The 14,824-nt window shown below is 32.8% G+C and overlaps 1 protein-coding gene across 2 annotated transcripts in view; it reads right to left on the reverse strand.

The window, feature by feature from the left end:
* Positions 1-14,824, reverse strand: part of PTPRQ (protein tyrosine phosphatase receptor type Q) — a 195,779-nt gene that overhangs the window by 122,435 nt on the left and 58,520 nt on the right. For both annotated transcript variants that reach the window (XM_074325367.1, XM_074325366.1), the window contains exons 18-20: positions 7,225-7,385; positions 6,355-6,500; positions 1,236-1,404 (exon numbers count right to left, since the gene is read on the reverse strand). In XM_074325367.1, the coding sequence (XP_074181468.1) occupies positions 1,236-1,404; positions 6,355-6,500; positions 7,225-7,385 (476 nt within the window). The remainder of the gene's footprint in view (positions 1-1,235; positions 1,405-6,354; positions 6,501-7,224; positions 7,386-14,824) is intronic.

Here is a 14,824-nt window from a genome sequence, read left to right on the forward strand (position 1 = left end):
CATCATCTTCAATATGTATGAAAATTGTTTTATATACTATTCTCTTGGATTTTCTATTTTACAAAATGGAAATTATAAATGTGTATATATATACATGTATGCGTGTATGTGTACTCAGATATTTAAATATTTAATAATGAATATTATCTACACAATATTTTTAATTTTTGTCTTCTAAATATTATCCTTATTGTAATATGAGGTCATCTAGGACATCTCACGTGGAACAGTACACAGAATGTGGTTATTATTCATGATGCTATAATAACTGATAAAAAGTTATAGGCTGGTAGAATAAAAATCTTGAGAGAGCTGCATTTAAAGAATGCCTGAAACAATACTGACCACATAACTCACTAAAACACTTTTGATAAAGCTCTGTAAACATACATTTTATCATATCTTATTCTGTTGGTTAACTTGTCAACCATTAAAAAGATTGTTCCAACAACAAGGAAAGCATTCACTCCTCATATTTATAGTGCCTGTCAATTTGTAATCTTAAAATAATAAACATGAAATTTTACTCTCAGCATAAGTATAGGCCAATACCATTTCTCAATAAGAGACTAGTCATTTAAAAATAAGTGGACAAAAGAAACAACCATAAGAAATAAGCAATGTTCCACGTATCATTGTATTCTGAAAGCTGAAACCTAAAAAAAAAACCATCAAGAGCCTCAGTCATTATAGTTTCCTGAATATTCATCACAAACAAGATTTGGCAGAAGCTGCATACATGAAACTTCTGGGATTAAAAAAAAAGAAAAAGACATTCTGGATATATTAGTAAAAATACAATAAGAACAAAGATGCTGTATACAGTCCTATGTGGATTCAAAGACTGAAACAAAGTAAGTTGCTAAAGAAAAAAAAATGTAGTTTCTAAAGCAAACGGATCAGCATATTAACTATTAGAAAATGCGTTCATGTGTGCAACAGTATTTTTCATGCCCAGAAGCAGATCGTCGTGACATCTTTTGAAGCAATAAAAACGATAAAATTTTCATGAATGGATGGTAGTAGTTTTTATGTATAGAAAAGGCTGTTATTATTGTAATAGTTTTATAGCTATGTTAAATGCATTTTCAGACTTCTATAATGACTAGTTAAATGTGCCTAAATAAAATATAGATTTTACTACCAATGCATACAAATAGAAAAAGGTTGTGAAATAATTATAAAGTTTTAAATTAATCCTATTAAAGATTAATAAATGCTTTTCATTTACATACTGTCTTGATCTGTGTATACTTGAACTATGTCACTGCTTTTATTCCCATTTCCAACTGAAGTACTTGCTGTTACCCAAAATGTATAGTAGCTGAATATTGCCAGTTTATCTATTATTGCAGATACGGTCATATTGTCAAAGTCATTGGTTACTTCATGGAGTGTAAAATTCTGAAAAATAAACATATTGTTTTAATTGTTCAGAATATAGTTGTAGTATACATGAACATTTCAAAATAATTATTATCCATGAATTGGTTGTCTCCTTAATTTAATATGTTAATTTTTGAGGAAAATCAACGTAGAGCATTTTTATTGCAATAATTAAACTGGAAATATGTTTGTACTAAAAGAAAAATAGATGGTAGCAGTTTTTATTACAAAATCAACATACAGAGTAGCAAAGCGTAGAAACTCCAAGCTTAGTAATGGAGAACATCCCAGGGGTCAACCTGAAAATGCTACAAATGTGCTGATTATTGTAGGTTTTCATATAAAATACTCAAATATTTTTCAGAACATTGACTATATATTTTAAAGAATTTGGGAGTATCACAAAATTATAATTTTTTTCTTCCTATTAATGATGAAGGAATTATGAGTGGTCACTTCTTTCTAATAACTCAACTGGATATCATTATTTATCAATGGTTTCTCTTTTTTTTCTACAATCACGAGGAGAAAATGGAAGGCGCTTAGATGCAGTCTCTTAAATGAAGAGTAAGAGAAATTTTATAATTGTCTGGCCTGACTCCTAGTTATATTTGTCCCAAAGCAGTTTTTGAACTATCAGGGAATTTATGCAATCATTTCCTATCTGAGCACATTTTAAACACAAAAGACAGAAACAAAATCAATACTAAAACAAAAGAAATAGACTTTTCCAAAATATCATGTAGGCAATCAGTGTGAATAATTTTATAATAACGTCCATCTACACAGAAATCTAAATCATTCCAATCCACACAAAGCCCTTAGAGTCCTATAAACCTATATTCAATTAGGGTAGGGTAGTCCTAGAGAAATTATCAATCTCAAAGCTTCTCCTTCCTCAACTATAAATAGGGAATAATCATTTCTGTTTCTCAGAGAACTTTTGAAGATCAGATGATATGAAGAACATAAAGCAATTAATATCGTGTATGGCACATAATTTTAAAAAATGATAATTAATCAATTTAAATTAATAACATAGGATAATCAATTTGACTAAAATTTATAGTTAGAATGGTTCTACAATGTATCAACAAATTAAATACAGCAAGTTTTTGTGGTTCTTTTGCCAGTATTTTGGATTGAGGAGTTGTGGAGGTAAAGAGTGAATGTAATAATGATATACTTCATTTTTGTGGTGACTTATTTAGGAATAGACAAGTAAAAACAATGTAACAATCTCACACAAAATACAGTCTGTGATCTTTAATATCATCCAACATGTCTACTTTACACATGAAATAACTGGTTTATATAAAGTATTGCTTAAAATATTAATGCAGGTTTTTTGTATAACTTTTAATTTTTCTTTGTTATAGAATTTATTCTGATTACCTATGACCTTGGTACCAATTAAACAACAAATTATTCTGAATTACCCAGAAGTCATTCATGCTGAGTGTGTGCAAACATGCATAGACATGCAACAAATTAAAAATTAGATCGATTATCCAGATTATTTCATTCATCTATTTATTCTTGGAAAAGACATTTTATGGCTCAAATTATTTAATTAAGGCTTCTTACTTTTTTGTGTATGTAGTCTGAAGGTATTTAGTAAAAACATTTCAAATTTAATTAATTAACCAGTATTTATTTAGCACTATTTAATATAATAAGGCTATGTCAGGCACACAGAAGAGACATAACATGTGAGGTATGATAAAAAAACATGGTGAATGTTTACATTAAAAAAGTTTATTACAGTAAAAGACACATTGCCATTAATCCCCCTCATTAAACTCCCCCTCTCTTTGAACACACTTAACCCATCGTTCTTGCCACTTTCTGAAGCAGTTCTGGAAGTCCTTTTTCATGAGTGTCTTTAGTTGCACTGTCATGGCTGTCTCGATGTCCTCAATCAATTTAAAACATTTACCTTTTATGGTCATTTTGACCTTGGGGAAGAGACAGAAGTTGCACAGTGCCAGATCCGGTGAATAAGGTGGATGAGGACACATCATAATGTTTTCATGTGACAGAAATTGTCATACACCATAAGTGATATGTGACATGAAGCCTTTCTGTTGTGTTCACAAAATACAGTGAATACTACTGCCGAGTGCCATCCAACGGAAAGGCAGGGATCTTCAATACGGGAAGCAGTGCGTGGAACCTTAGTAACAGTGTGTGACAGTTTCAACTTGTTCGGTGTAGGCAGTCAGGTGTGAGCTATGGTTGAGAGAAGGTGTGTTTTAGAAGTGAAGTGTGCCATAAATCATCCTCCATCATAACAACGCTCCATGTCACACATCGCTTATGGTATATGGCAATTTCTGTCAAATAAAAACATTACGGTGTGCCCTCATCTACCTTATTCCCTGTATCTGACACTGTACAACTTCTGGCTCTTCCCCAAAGTCAAAATGACTATGAAAGGTAAATGTTTTGAATCGATTTAGGACATCGAGGCAGCCACGACAGAGTAACTGAAGACACTCATGAAAGAGGACTTCCCACACTACTTCAGAAAGTGGCAAAGACGATGGGTTAAGTGTGTTCAAAGCGAGGGGGAGAATTTGGAGGAGGATTGGTGGCAATGTATCTTTTACTTTTAATTTTTTTTATTTAAACATTCACTGTATTGTTTGATAACACCTCAGAAGTGGGTACAAAGTAAAATGTAGAAGAGTTAATACACTGTACAAAAAACAATGTGCAACAATTGAAGGAAAAACAAGATGGATTGCCAAGTAGTAGTGGAGGGATTAAATTCCCCAAAATAAGAAGGAAAGATCATTTCACTAGAAACTTAAGTGCTCCACAATTATAACTAAGTACTGAAAATAACCTTGGTCTATAATAATAATTTACGTTTCTTCAATTAAGATATTTATTGAGCATTAAACCTATGTATGATATAGTACCAGAGGACTTCAGGGTGTGGAAAGGTAAGTGCCACATTACCCTTTTCTTCAAGTTGTTTGCTATGGCTTAAGGGCGCTAAGACAAGCAGCAGATACCAGAAAGAGGAAGCAGAAGATGATGTGCCTTCCATGAGATATCCTACACAGTTTAGTGGGGAAGAGAAAGAAAAGGGGAAGAAAAAAAGCTATACGCTTGTTCTGCTATATAATTTCCATTTTAAGGATTTCTTCTATTCTATCAACCCAAAATAGAAAATTAGGTAGTGAAGATTTTTGATGCTACATTTAACACTAACCTTAGGAATAAACTAATGCATGGATGAACTTTTAGTGATATGTGAAATGTTTTAACATCATTAGTCTGTGCCTTCTTGAAGCTGTCACACTTAAAAGCATTCTTTAGATTATTTAATAAAAGATCACATTTTCTAAGATAGATGAATTACAAATGGGATCATACTACATATCCAGGTTTGAATAGGTAGGTTTATAAGATCATGTTGAAACCATAGTTAGATATTTACACTTGATTATTTAAACGTGGACAAAGAGAACCAAAATAGAACCATGTATAATCCATAAAGTAAATTGTACAGAGGCAAAAGCTTTGCAGAACTACTGACACCACCTTGCAATATTTTTGTTAAATGCACGAACAAATTAAAATCTGCAACTTGAATAACTACTATGACATAATGACATTGTAGAATTAATAAACAGCATTGTGGTTAAATAATAATAAATTGCACACTAATCCCCCATTCCCTCGCACAAATAGAGCAGAACAAAAAGGTGCAGCAAAAATTGCCTGGTGTACAGAGTAGGAAACAAAGAAAAACAATGCGTTTTTCTTACACAACTCCACTCTTAGTGGGCCTTGAACAGAATTTAAAAACCAAACAAACCTCTGGACTTTCTTTTACTCATCAGTGGGTTAGTCCTGAGACAGCCTGCAAAGTTTTGCTCTGACCCTATTCATTAGTGTAAGCTGCAGCACAGATGCATTACAGCAAGTTATACTTTAGTCCCTGAGATTGCTGCTCACAACAGCTAACTCTAGTGACTAAATTGGGTTCAATCACAAATAGAATTAATCAACTTGTAATGACTAAGACTTATCTATCTCTATTCTCCTGCTTAAAAGCATACGAAGAAGGAAGAATGCCCAGAGGCATAATCAACACACAGTCAGTGGTTTCTATCAGTAAGGTACATATTCTGTAAATTGCAGGATTTCTTCTAAATCAGTGTTTTGCAAGTTATATTCCAGCTTTCCCCATTCCTGATTCAATCACTCCAATTCCAATTTTATTCTTTTCTTATACTAAGGTACTATGAAATATTTAGGTTGGAGAATTAAGAAATTCTACTGAAAAAAATTAAAATATTTCTCTAAATGAAATGCATTTTAGCTACTTTCATGACTAATTTCATCCATATCCCAGAAAGTGCCCATGTGCAAACTGTATAACCCTAAACCCTTCCAAGTTAAATAACTACATTTCTAGTGATTTCATTATATTTGATACTGCTAATAATAGTAATAGTAGTGATAATAACCCCTCCTGCTAACATTAAAAACATTTTTAAAAATGAAGAAAAACACACAAACACATCCGAACATGAAATTATTTATATTGTATACAAACAAAAGGAATTTTTTTTTAGTTGAGAAATAATTAATGGTAAATGAAATTATAGATTCTCTAAAGAACACTTCTTGGAGGAGTGGAATTGAAGGCCATATTTATGTACAGAATTTTAAGTAGGTGGCAGCTTCACTGTTGGTAATATATTTGAAGCTAATACAGAAGTGTGTGTGTGTGTGTGTGTGCGCGCGCGCGCGCGCATAGATAAGATAGATAGATTACAATGTATCTGACATTTCTCCATCACATTTTTCTATGTCAATGGAAGTTTTATAAAATGTCTATGCATAATTATCAACATATGGTAACTTTTTCTATCATGCCAAGTCTATATCATCACCAACAAAACTGAAGGATGTAAATAAAGAACTAGGAGAAAACTCAGGTCTTACCTGTATGAAAGTACCTGAAGTATTTCTGTAATAAACAGAATAATATTGTATAACCCCATTAGGTTTTGAAGGAGGTGTCCAAAAGAGAATTATTGATGAAGAACTGAGATTTGCATAATGAACATCTTTGGGAGGATCATTTGGTGCTATTAAAAAAAAAAAAAAGAAAAAGCAATTGAACAAAAAACTGTACTTGTGACTCCAAATGTCTGAAATGTACTAAATTTTACCTGCCTTTGGTAAGTGATAATTATTTTTCAAAAAAAACCCTTAGATTGTAATCACATCTAACTACAAGTCAGAAATGAAATCCATAAGGCTCATTGGGCATCTCTTGTGTACTCTAACTATAGCAATATCGAAGCAAAGCACAATTAGGTTTCTGAGTCTTATAACACTATCTCAGTTTTAAAACATGCCTGCTGCCCTGGATTTGAAAACAACCTTATATCAAGTTTCCAATAGTGAATATGTAATATGAATTTCTAACAACCTAGAATTTTAAAATAGAATAGTAGAGGACAAAGGCAGAGAGCTGACTTCATGCATTTTATTTTGTTTCATTTAACAAACCCATGAAGTGCTAAGTGTCTAGTTCTATGCTGAGTTCATTTACAAATATAAACTCATTTAATCCTCACGAGAACCCTGTGAAGTAGATTCTATATTGTTTCCATAATATAGATGGGCAAATGAGGCACAGAGAGATTAATTAACTTTTCCAACATCACAGAGCTGGAAAGTGACCAAAAGGCAATTTTGCATCTAACCGATGACAGATATTAGGGTTAATAATACATTTTTACATTGAATACTTATTTTGTTTGAGTAGGATATTCTTTTATTTGGCCTACATGTAAAAGAACTCACCTCCTTCAGGTGTTCGAAAGTTAATGATATTGCTTCTTATTTTCCCATCACCAAATCTGGTGCTAGCTGTTACATATGCACTATATTCAACATGATAGTCCAAATCTGAAAATTCTAATGATGTTTCAGTTACATTAATAGTTTTAAATGATGATCTATCCCTGAGAGAGAAAGAAAGAGATTTTCCTGTATAATGGGCTTTTAAATTAAATATAACATGTACATTTTGAGTGTAAGTACATTAAAAACAAACATTTATGCACAGAAATTTATTAATCCAGACTAATAGAATAAAGATGTCACTTTATCCTGAAACGTTGAAACAAGTGAATTTCAGAATAATACAATAAACTTCTTTTGTTTTCAAGCATATTCAGTAATTCAATCAAGTGATAATAAGATATTCATATTAGTATTTGCTAGGACTGATATTTTTTTTCCGAGTTAAAGTTAAATTTTAATTTTTTAAAGACATACCCATAAAAAGACTGTTTGTGCTTACCTTGAATAAGAACATAAAATGGTGAAATGGTCTTTAACAAGATAATACACACGGCTAGGACTGATTTTAATGGATCTCTAATAATACTGTATATTCAAGGTATATAGCGTTCTTTTCATACCAATGTTTTAGTTGTTCAAATATTTGTTCTTTTTAAGTGTTGGGAAAATCTTATTTATACTATATATTCATCAAACTCATTTTCATATATTGTACAGAAGTAACATTTACCTCAGACAAATTCTTATAAATAAATAGTAAATATCTGAATAGTAGTATCTAAAATATCAAGCCAGTGGGTTATTCTTTATTTAAGTAGAAACAAGACTGAAAATAATGTACATATAACATATAGGAAAGAAAAAAAGTACAGCTCGCATCTCTCACTCAAAATCTTAAAATATTTAAAATGTCAATCTAGAAAAGAAAATAAATATTGACTTAAAACTCTCCAAGTGAGTACCAAAATCCCAGAAGGGGAAAAAAGTCTAAAGAACAAAATATTGCTAAGTAAAAGAGCACTATAATTATTTTATTTCAGCCATGTTAGCTCATGGTTTTGAATTGGGTATAGATTAGAACATAAATTAAAGAATTAACATGTATAGAGAGGTGCTAAAAACTATGCATTTAAAAAAGAAATCTAGATTTTAAGAGCAATAAAATTAATAATTAAAGAATTTAGATAAGAAAATATGATCAATAGCACAGAAAAGTTATATATCTCATACAATCTCATTTTTTTCTCCTTGAGAAACACAAGGTATCCAAGAAGTAAATGGAAATTCCCTCCGAAGATAAAATGCTTTCTCTTCACTATTGAAATATTTGAATTCTTGAATCAATAAAAGGAGTAATAGATTTTAAGTAAATTAAGGCTATCCACAGAGATACATTTCTGAAAAATAGTTGGAAAGCTTACCATAGTGAGAAAAATAAGGATTTGAGAGTATGCTATTGGCGATAGGCAGCATTAGCCAGGCAATTCAGCATTTCGAAACAGTTTCATCAGACATCCTTTTTCAGTTCAGGGAGAACTTTCTTTGACTTCACTGAAACTATGGGAGAGGATCTCTTCAAATTCTTAATGCTGTAGCTATTAGTCTCAGAGAAAGATGCCTTGTCATAGAAAGTTTACCCAATTCCATAGTCATGTTATTAGAACACTGCAATATAGCTAATCCAATTCAGATCTCTAAAACTATGAAATAAGCTAAAGTAATCTAATTATATTATATCTATTTTTAAAATCCCTTTATAGCATATTTTTTCAATGCTATCTGCTGCCTTGCATCACCTTCTTACTCTAATATTCACAGCAAAATATTGTAGATAAGTATCTGTCTTCACTAAGAAAAACCCCAATTATGTTCTATAGATAGTGCGGAATCAAGGCAATTATCTGAAAAATTCAGGTCAAAAACAAATTTTGTCTCACATATCTATATATTTCATTAAAAATAAGATAGTCTTTATAAAAATACGTAAACAAATTCAATAATTTTCCTCAGTTAGCACATATATGAATATGGTGTCTACCTCTATCCTGATTTACCTCCAAAGACTATAAAATAGTGCTAACAAAAATTTTCAGATACTAATATGTCTTCTTTGTTTGGGGTTTGTTTGCTTTTCTTTTGGAGTTTAGGATTGTGGCTGATATTTTAATGACTAAGGTAGAAAAATATCTGAGCATAAATAGGCTTCTATTGAAATGTCACCTTCTGATGACTAGAGAATGTTATCTTAGTTAGGTAAGAGCTGGTTCGCCATAACACTGAAAACCAAGGAAAATGGAAAGGAGAGAGAAGAGATACTGCCCCTAAGTTTCTGGCTCCATCTTCCTTGCTCTTATGCTGTTGCCAGATTGGAGGAAACACACATTAACCTCTGGGCTGAAGCCTGAGCTCTCTGCTCTCTGAAGAGGGATCTCAGTGAGGAATTTTGCAGTTCAGAGGGGTCACTCCCTGCCATGCATGAGAAACCCAACTTTGACACTGCTATAATCAGCTGTTACTTCTGGTTTGAGCTGGTTTCGTTTTATGATCTCTCTTTTGTTCGTATTAGTTTTAAAATATTATAATAGGATTGTTTTGTGTTTCATTATTATGTTTTATTTTAGACAAGTAAGATACAGCCACTATCAAAATAGAGAGGCAAAGCAGTAAATAATTATAAAACATTCATTAATAACAAGGTGATCTCCTTAAGGATAAGCACAGTAACTTATTCCCCTAGTGGCTAAGCGAAAAGGAGAAAGAAACGAGGAAATAAATTGGTAGTGATCAAAGCGTAGAAAAGGAAAATAAAGCAATAGACCCTAAAGATGCAGGAAATTGTTCACTAGAAAGCTACTTTGTTAGATTTGAGAGTACAATAGGGAGTTGACTAAGGTGGAGGGAGAAAGAGAGCAGGCCCATCTGACAAAGTAGGTCTAACTCTTACATAACCAAAGTCAGAAGCTGTATAGAAATGGAGGGAATGTAAATGTCACACAATACTTACCCTCTAAAATAGATAATTTTCAACATCAGTTGAACCTCCTAATCAGTGCAAATTTTCAAACAGAGAAAACTTGAGGGGAGTCCTCAGTGCAGTCATTTTAATGATTTAATTCTAGACACTTATTACAACATTTTTAAAGCTACTTTGAATTTGAGAAGTCTAAAGAATTTGAATAACTTTGAAATTATTCTGAAAAAAATATATGATGCAGGTTTTGGTTTTTGGTTTTTGTTTTAGTTTTAGTTTTTTGTCTACACTCATTGATAACACCAAGACAATGTCTTGGGTGGAGATTAATGGAGTTTTTAACATGAACTTATTTCCTAGTTAATTCTTTTAAAAAAAAAAAAAAAAAAAACAGGCTATAAAGGAAATTCTAGAGAATAACAACAGTTTCTTTGCTCTGCGTAACCAATTCCTGTGCTCATCTCTTATCACATCAAGACCATGCCAGGCAGCAAATGCCTATGAGAGTCATGAATACCAAAACCACATGGGAAACACATAAATTTTCCCATGTGGTATTGGTATTCATTTCCATAAACATGAACATAAATGGTTTTTCACACATAGTTTGAGACCCTTCAAAAGGTCATGGTCTTAATTCTATCTATTATACATCATTTGATATTTTGCTCCAGGTAGACAATCTAACCTGAAGATACATCCATCCCTGTTCATTTCTATGAATTTATTTCCTCCTGTTCCAGTATACTCAAGACACACGGCCATCTTGCTCTTGTCCACACCAAGTTTCTCGCTGTTAAACACCTCTAGTGAAATTATTTGAGCTCTTACATCCAGTTTGTTATGTCTGGACTTTTCAGTCACATATGACAATAAATTCCTATTTTTGATTAAGCCAATTTAGGTTGGGTATAGTCATTTGAAATTAAAAGAATCTTGACTAATAACTATTCCTGTTCTTTCAACAATTTCTCATATACATCCATCCTGAGTATTTCTGCCACCCTCCCTAAACAAGCTCTACATTGTCCATATGTTATTTAAATTGTGGGAATCAGTAGTCCAATTGGTTTATACATGAAATAGTGTAATAATTCTCTCATAATGGATACAGTCCATCAACTACTGTAGACCAATATAAAGCCAGTGATTTCTTTTTTGCTAGAAATATCTCATATGACTTGATGCAACAAGCTTAAATTGTTATTACTCCATAAGTCTCTATCACAAATGCTTTTATCAAAGTAAGACTTCCCAAAGTCTTTAAGTATACTGCTGAGATTTCAGAACAAATGCCAATTATAACACTTATTGCTACTGATGTGAAAAAAGCATGGTATGGGAATAAGACAAATCTGGGTATGATTTCTGATGCTGTCACCTTCTAGCTACATAACCTTAAATTACTCCTTAACCTCATTAAGACTCATTTTCCACAACTCTAAAATGAGAATAATATTTTCTGTTTATGGTATTTTTGTGAAAAATAAATAAAAAAATATAGAAGAAACCAAATACAACTTCTATCCCCAAATGGTAACTATTCTACTATCCCTTTTGAGTCTGTAGCTCTCCAACACATTTTGTTCCCCAAATCTGTAATGCAAGGGAATCACAATCTCTCCCAGCTTTGTGCATTTCACAAATGAAATGAAGAGACCCCCAAAACCGAGGGTTTAAAAGTTTGAGACCCAGACAAGCAAAACAAATGACTAAAAAGACTGGTTTTAAAACAGGGTGTGGTGGGAACTGTGGTAAACTGCAGGGTAAAGACAGCCTTTATTTAACGCCAGCCGCTTTCTATCCTGAGGAATATGGCAAAAATATTCTGATTTTTGTAAGAAACAAAGGAACCTGAAGTTTTACTAGGTATCGACTCATTTTCAAATGCTGACAGACTTGTATTCCGAATTGATGAACAGTGTGTATGCAGGTCCAGCAAAGAAAGAGTGGTCCACAGGTAGCTTACTCGTGACCTTAACGCTCAAGTTCATCCAAGTCATTCATTAAAAATGACTGGCAAGAAAGAGCTGAGACACAGTTTGTAACATCCCATTAGAAACCTCCAGTTAAAGGATCACGACCACCCTTCTACACCACTCCCTCTATCTGTGCTTGTGTCACTCATCATCACAATCTGGCCCCAATAGTCCATGCCTGCAATGGTATTTACCATCTTCTTGATGCAATTCATCCATGCTTTCTCCAAGCCTTCAAAAAGTTTCCACTGAGATGTTCTCCTGAATTACGAATCTATCTTTTACTACCTTCATTCCAAAATGGGAGTTAAATTCAGGAAATTTGAAATGGGCCTCTTCCCATTCTGATTATTGATCTATAGCATACTCGTATGCTTAAACCATTAAGTAGTTTTAATAGAGTAAAAATCATTTAGAAAAATGGAAGAAACAGGACTGAGAATCCTTTGTAGCATGTGGAAGGCCATTTTCAAAGATAAGCTTTTTATTACAGAGAAAATTATTTGGCTAATGACATTTAACAAAAAACTGCATTAAAATTATTTTGACTTCCTAATATATTGCTCAGTATTTTAAATTTTTTCACATGGACGTATTTTATCTCCAATTAGTCTACAACCATTTTACGTTTCTATCTCACCACAAAGTTTAATAAACATTTTGCAGACTGACTGATTTAAAATTGCTTCTCATAATTACTGCTAAGAAAACTGAAAAACATTTCAAAGCCGAGGTCTGTAAATAACTTAGAATTTTCAGCCTCACTTTCATTCCACAGTCTTTTAGCTAAACCTTATAGGGCATTCACTCAGAAGTTTAACAAACAACAGATAAAACTACTGTTAAATTTTACTGACAATTTAGAAATAAAATTGCTACACAAATCCATGTTGAATTCAACTATAAGGTAAATAAGTAAGCTTTATATCAGTTTACTAGAACACCTCAATCCAAAGTTGTATTGGAAGAGTAAGCTTGCAGTGTTCTAACAAAAATTCATTTATTTAATGATTGTTGCTCTAGAAATATAAGGATCACGTATAATTTGAAAACATAAAAGTATAATTTATCAATGTAACTGAGGAAAAATGCTACTCTACCATATTGCTAGGTGATAAAAGTTATTTCACAAAGCAAACTTTAAAAGGAAAAATTAATTTAAAATGCAATGAGTTAAAGCAGATTTCTCTGGAAATTTTAAAATATCTTTGTATATACTTTATTATCATTAATATATATTTCAGTCTGTTGTAGACACTATTCTTGAACATGTTAACACATTTTTCCTTTTTGTTCTTTCTTTACGTGCTCTTACTCTCTTCAATGCAAGGCATTCATTTTCTGAAAGAGTATCATTACTCTCATGGCAGAAATTCAAAGAGAAAAAGTCAGTACTTAACTTTTTAACTCTTAAAATATACTCTCCATTCAACAAATATTGTTTCAATTATGAGCCAGGCAGTTATCTGTCCTAGATATAGCAATGAACAAAGTAGGTTTTAAAGCAGGTCTCTCTCTCTCTCTCTCTCTCTCTCTCCCTCTCTCTCTCTCTCTGTAAAATAAAACCAAGTTTTGCTGAGGGAATAGTGTTTTCTACATTGTCTTTATACATCAAGAGTTACTCCTAGATGAGTTGAGACCATCGAGTTTTATAAGTCGTGGTGTAAAAAGGAAGGAGTATACATTTCCTTCAATCAAGAAAAAAAAATAGCCTTGCATTGCTAAGAAAAAGTGAGAGGAAAGGACAACGCAGTCAGACTGTACAGTATCCCAGGGTCTTAGGGTGAGGGTAGAGTGGTAAAAACACCCAGATAGGTTTGTGAAGGAAATCCCAGCGTAAAGGGATCACTCTTTCTTTTCAGGATGGAGAGGAAAACGGCAAGCCTCTCAGAAAAATCTCTGTCTTCAATATAGGACCATGTCCAGCAAGACCTACGGCTCCTCTAGTGGACCATGCACAGCGAGGGAAGGGTGTGGAAGTCACCTTCCCATCCTGCACACTGCAGATGGGCACAAAGAAAACAACCGGGAATCTGAGGGTTCAGACAGACATGCTAAGAGATGCAGGGTGCTAGAATAAGCCTGTGGCTGGATTAAGGATAAAACAGCAAGTAAGAATGCTGGAAATAGAAGCTATGACTGCAGGTCAAGGCCAGAATGGTTGCCCAAAAGCCAGGCAAGATGAGCCACAATATCACAAACTTGAAATTCCCTCAGCCCACTTTCATTGGCTTCCCCTGTACCTACAATCCATCTGAGGAAGTGACACAGAAAAGGAATGCTCCTCAAAAAAAGAAAGAAAAAGCACTTTTGGGGAGTTGAACTTCAAATTAAATATTTACACAAAAGAAATTGAACTAAACCCAGAGAGAATGAGAAATGAATGCGTTACCTTGAATCAGCACCCTCACTGCCCACACCAACATTGCCAAAAAACACAAAGAATCAGTTACAGAAAATAAGAAGTCATGTTTTATACAACATCCGAATTCATAGAAAGCATATACAATTCTAGTCTTTCTAGTATTCTTGAAAGGTATCATAATGTATATAAGTGCCATGACTTATTATCAACAAATCCTGCTATCTTTATAAAATTCAGAAGTAAAAATAGATAAAGTAGAATTAGAGCTCAATTCTTAGAGTA

The sequence above is a fragment of the Rhinolophus sinicus genome, linkage group LG02, assembly GCF_036562045.2.
Source record: "Rhinolophus sinicus isolate RSC01 linkage group LG02, ASM3656204v1, whole genome shotgun sequence".
Lineage (NCBI taxonomy): Eukaryota > Metazoa > Chordata > Mammalia > Chiroptera > Rhinolophidae > Rhinolophus > Rhinolophus sinicus.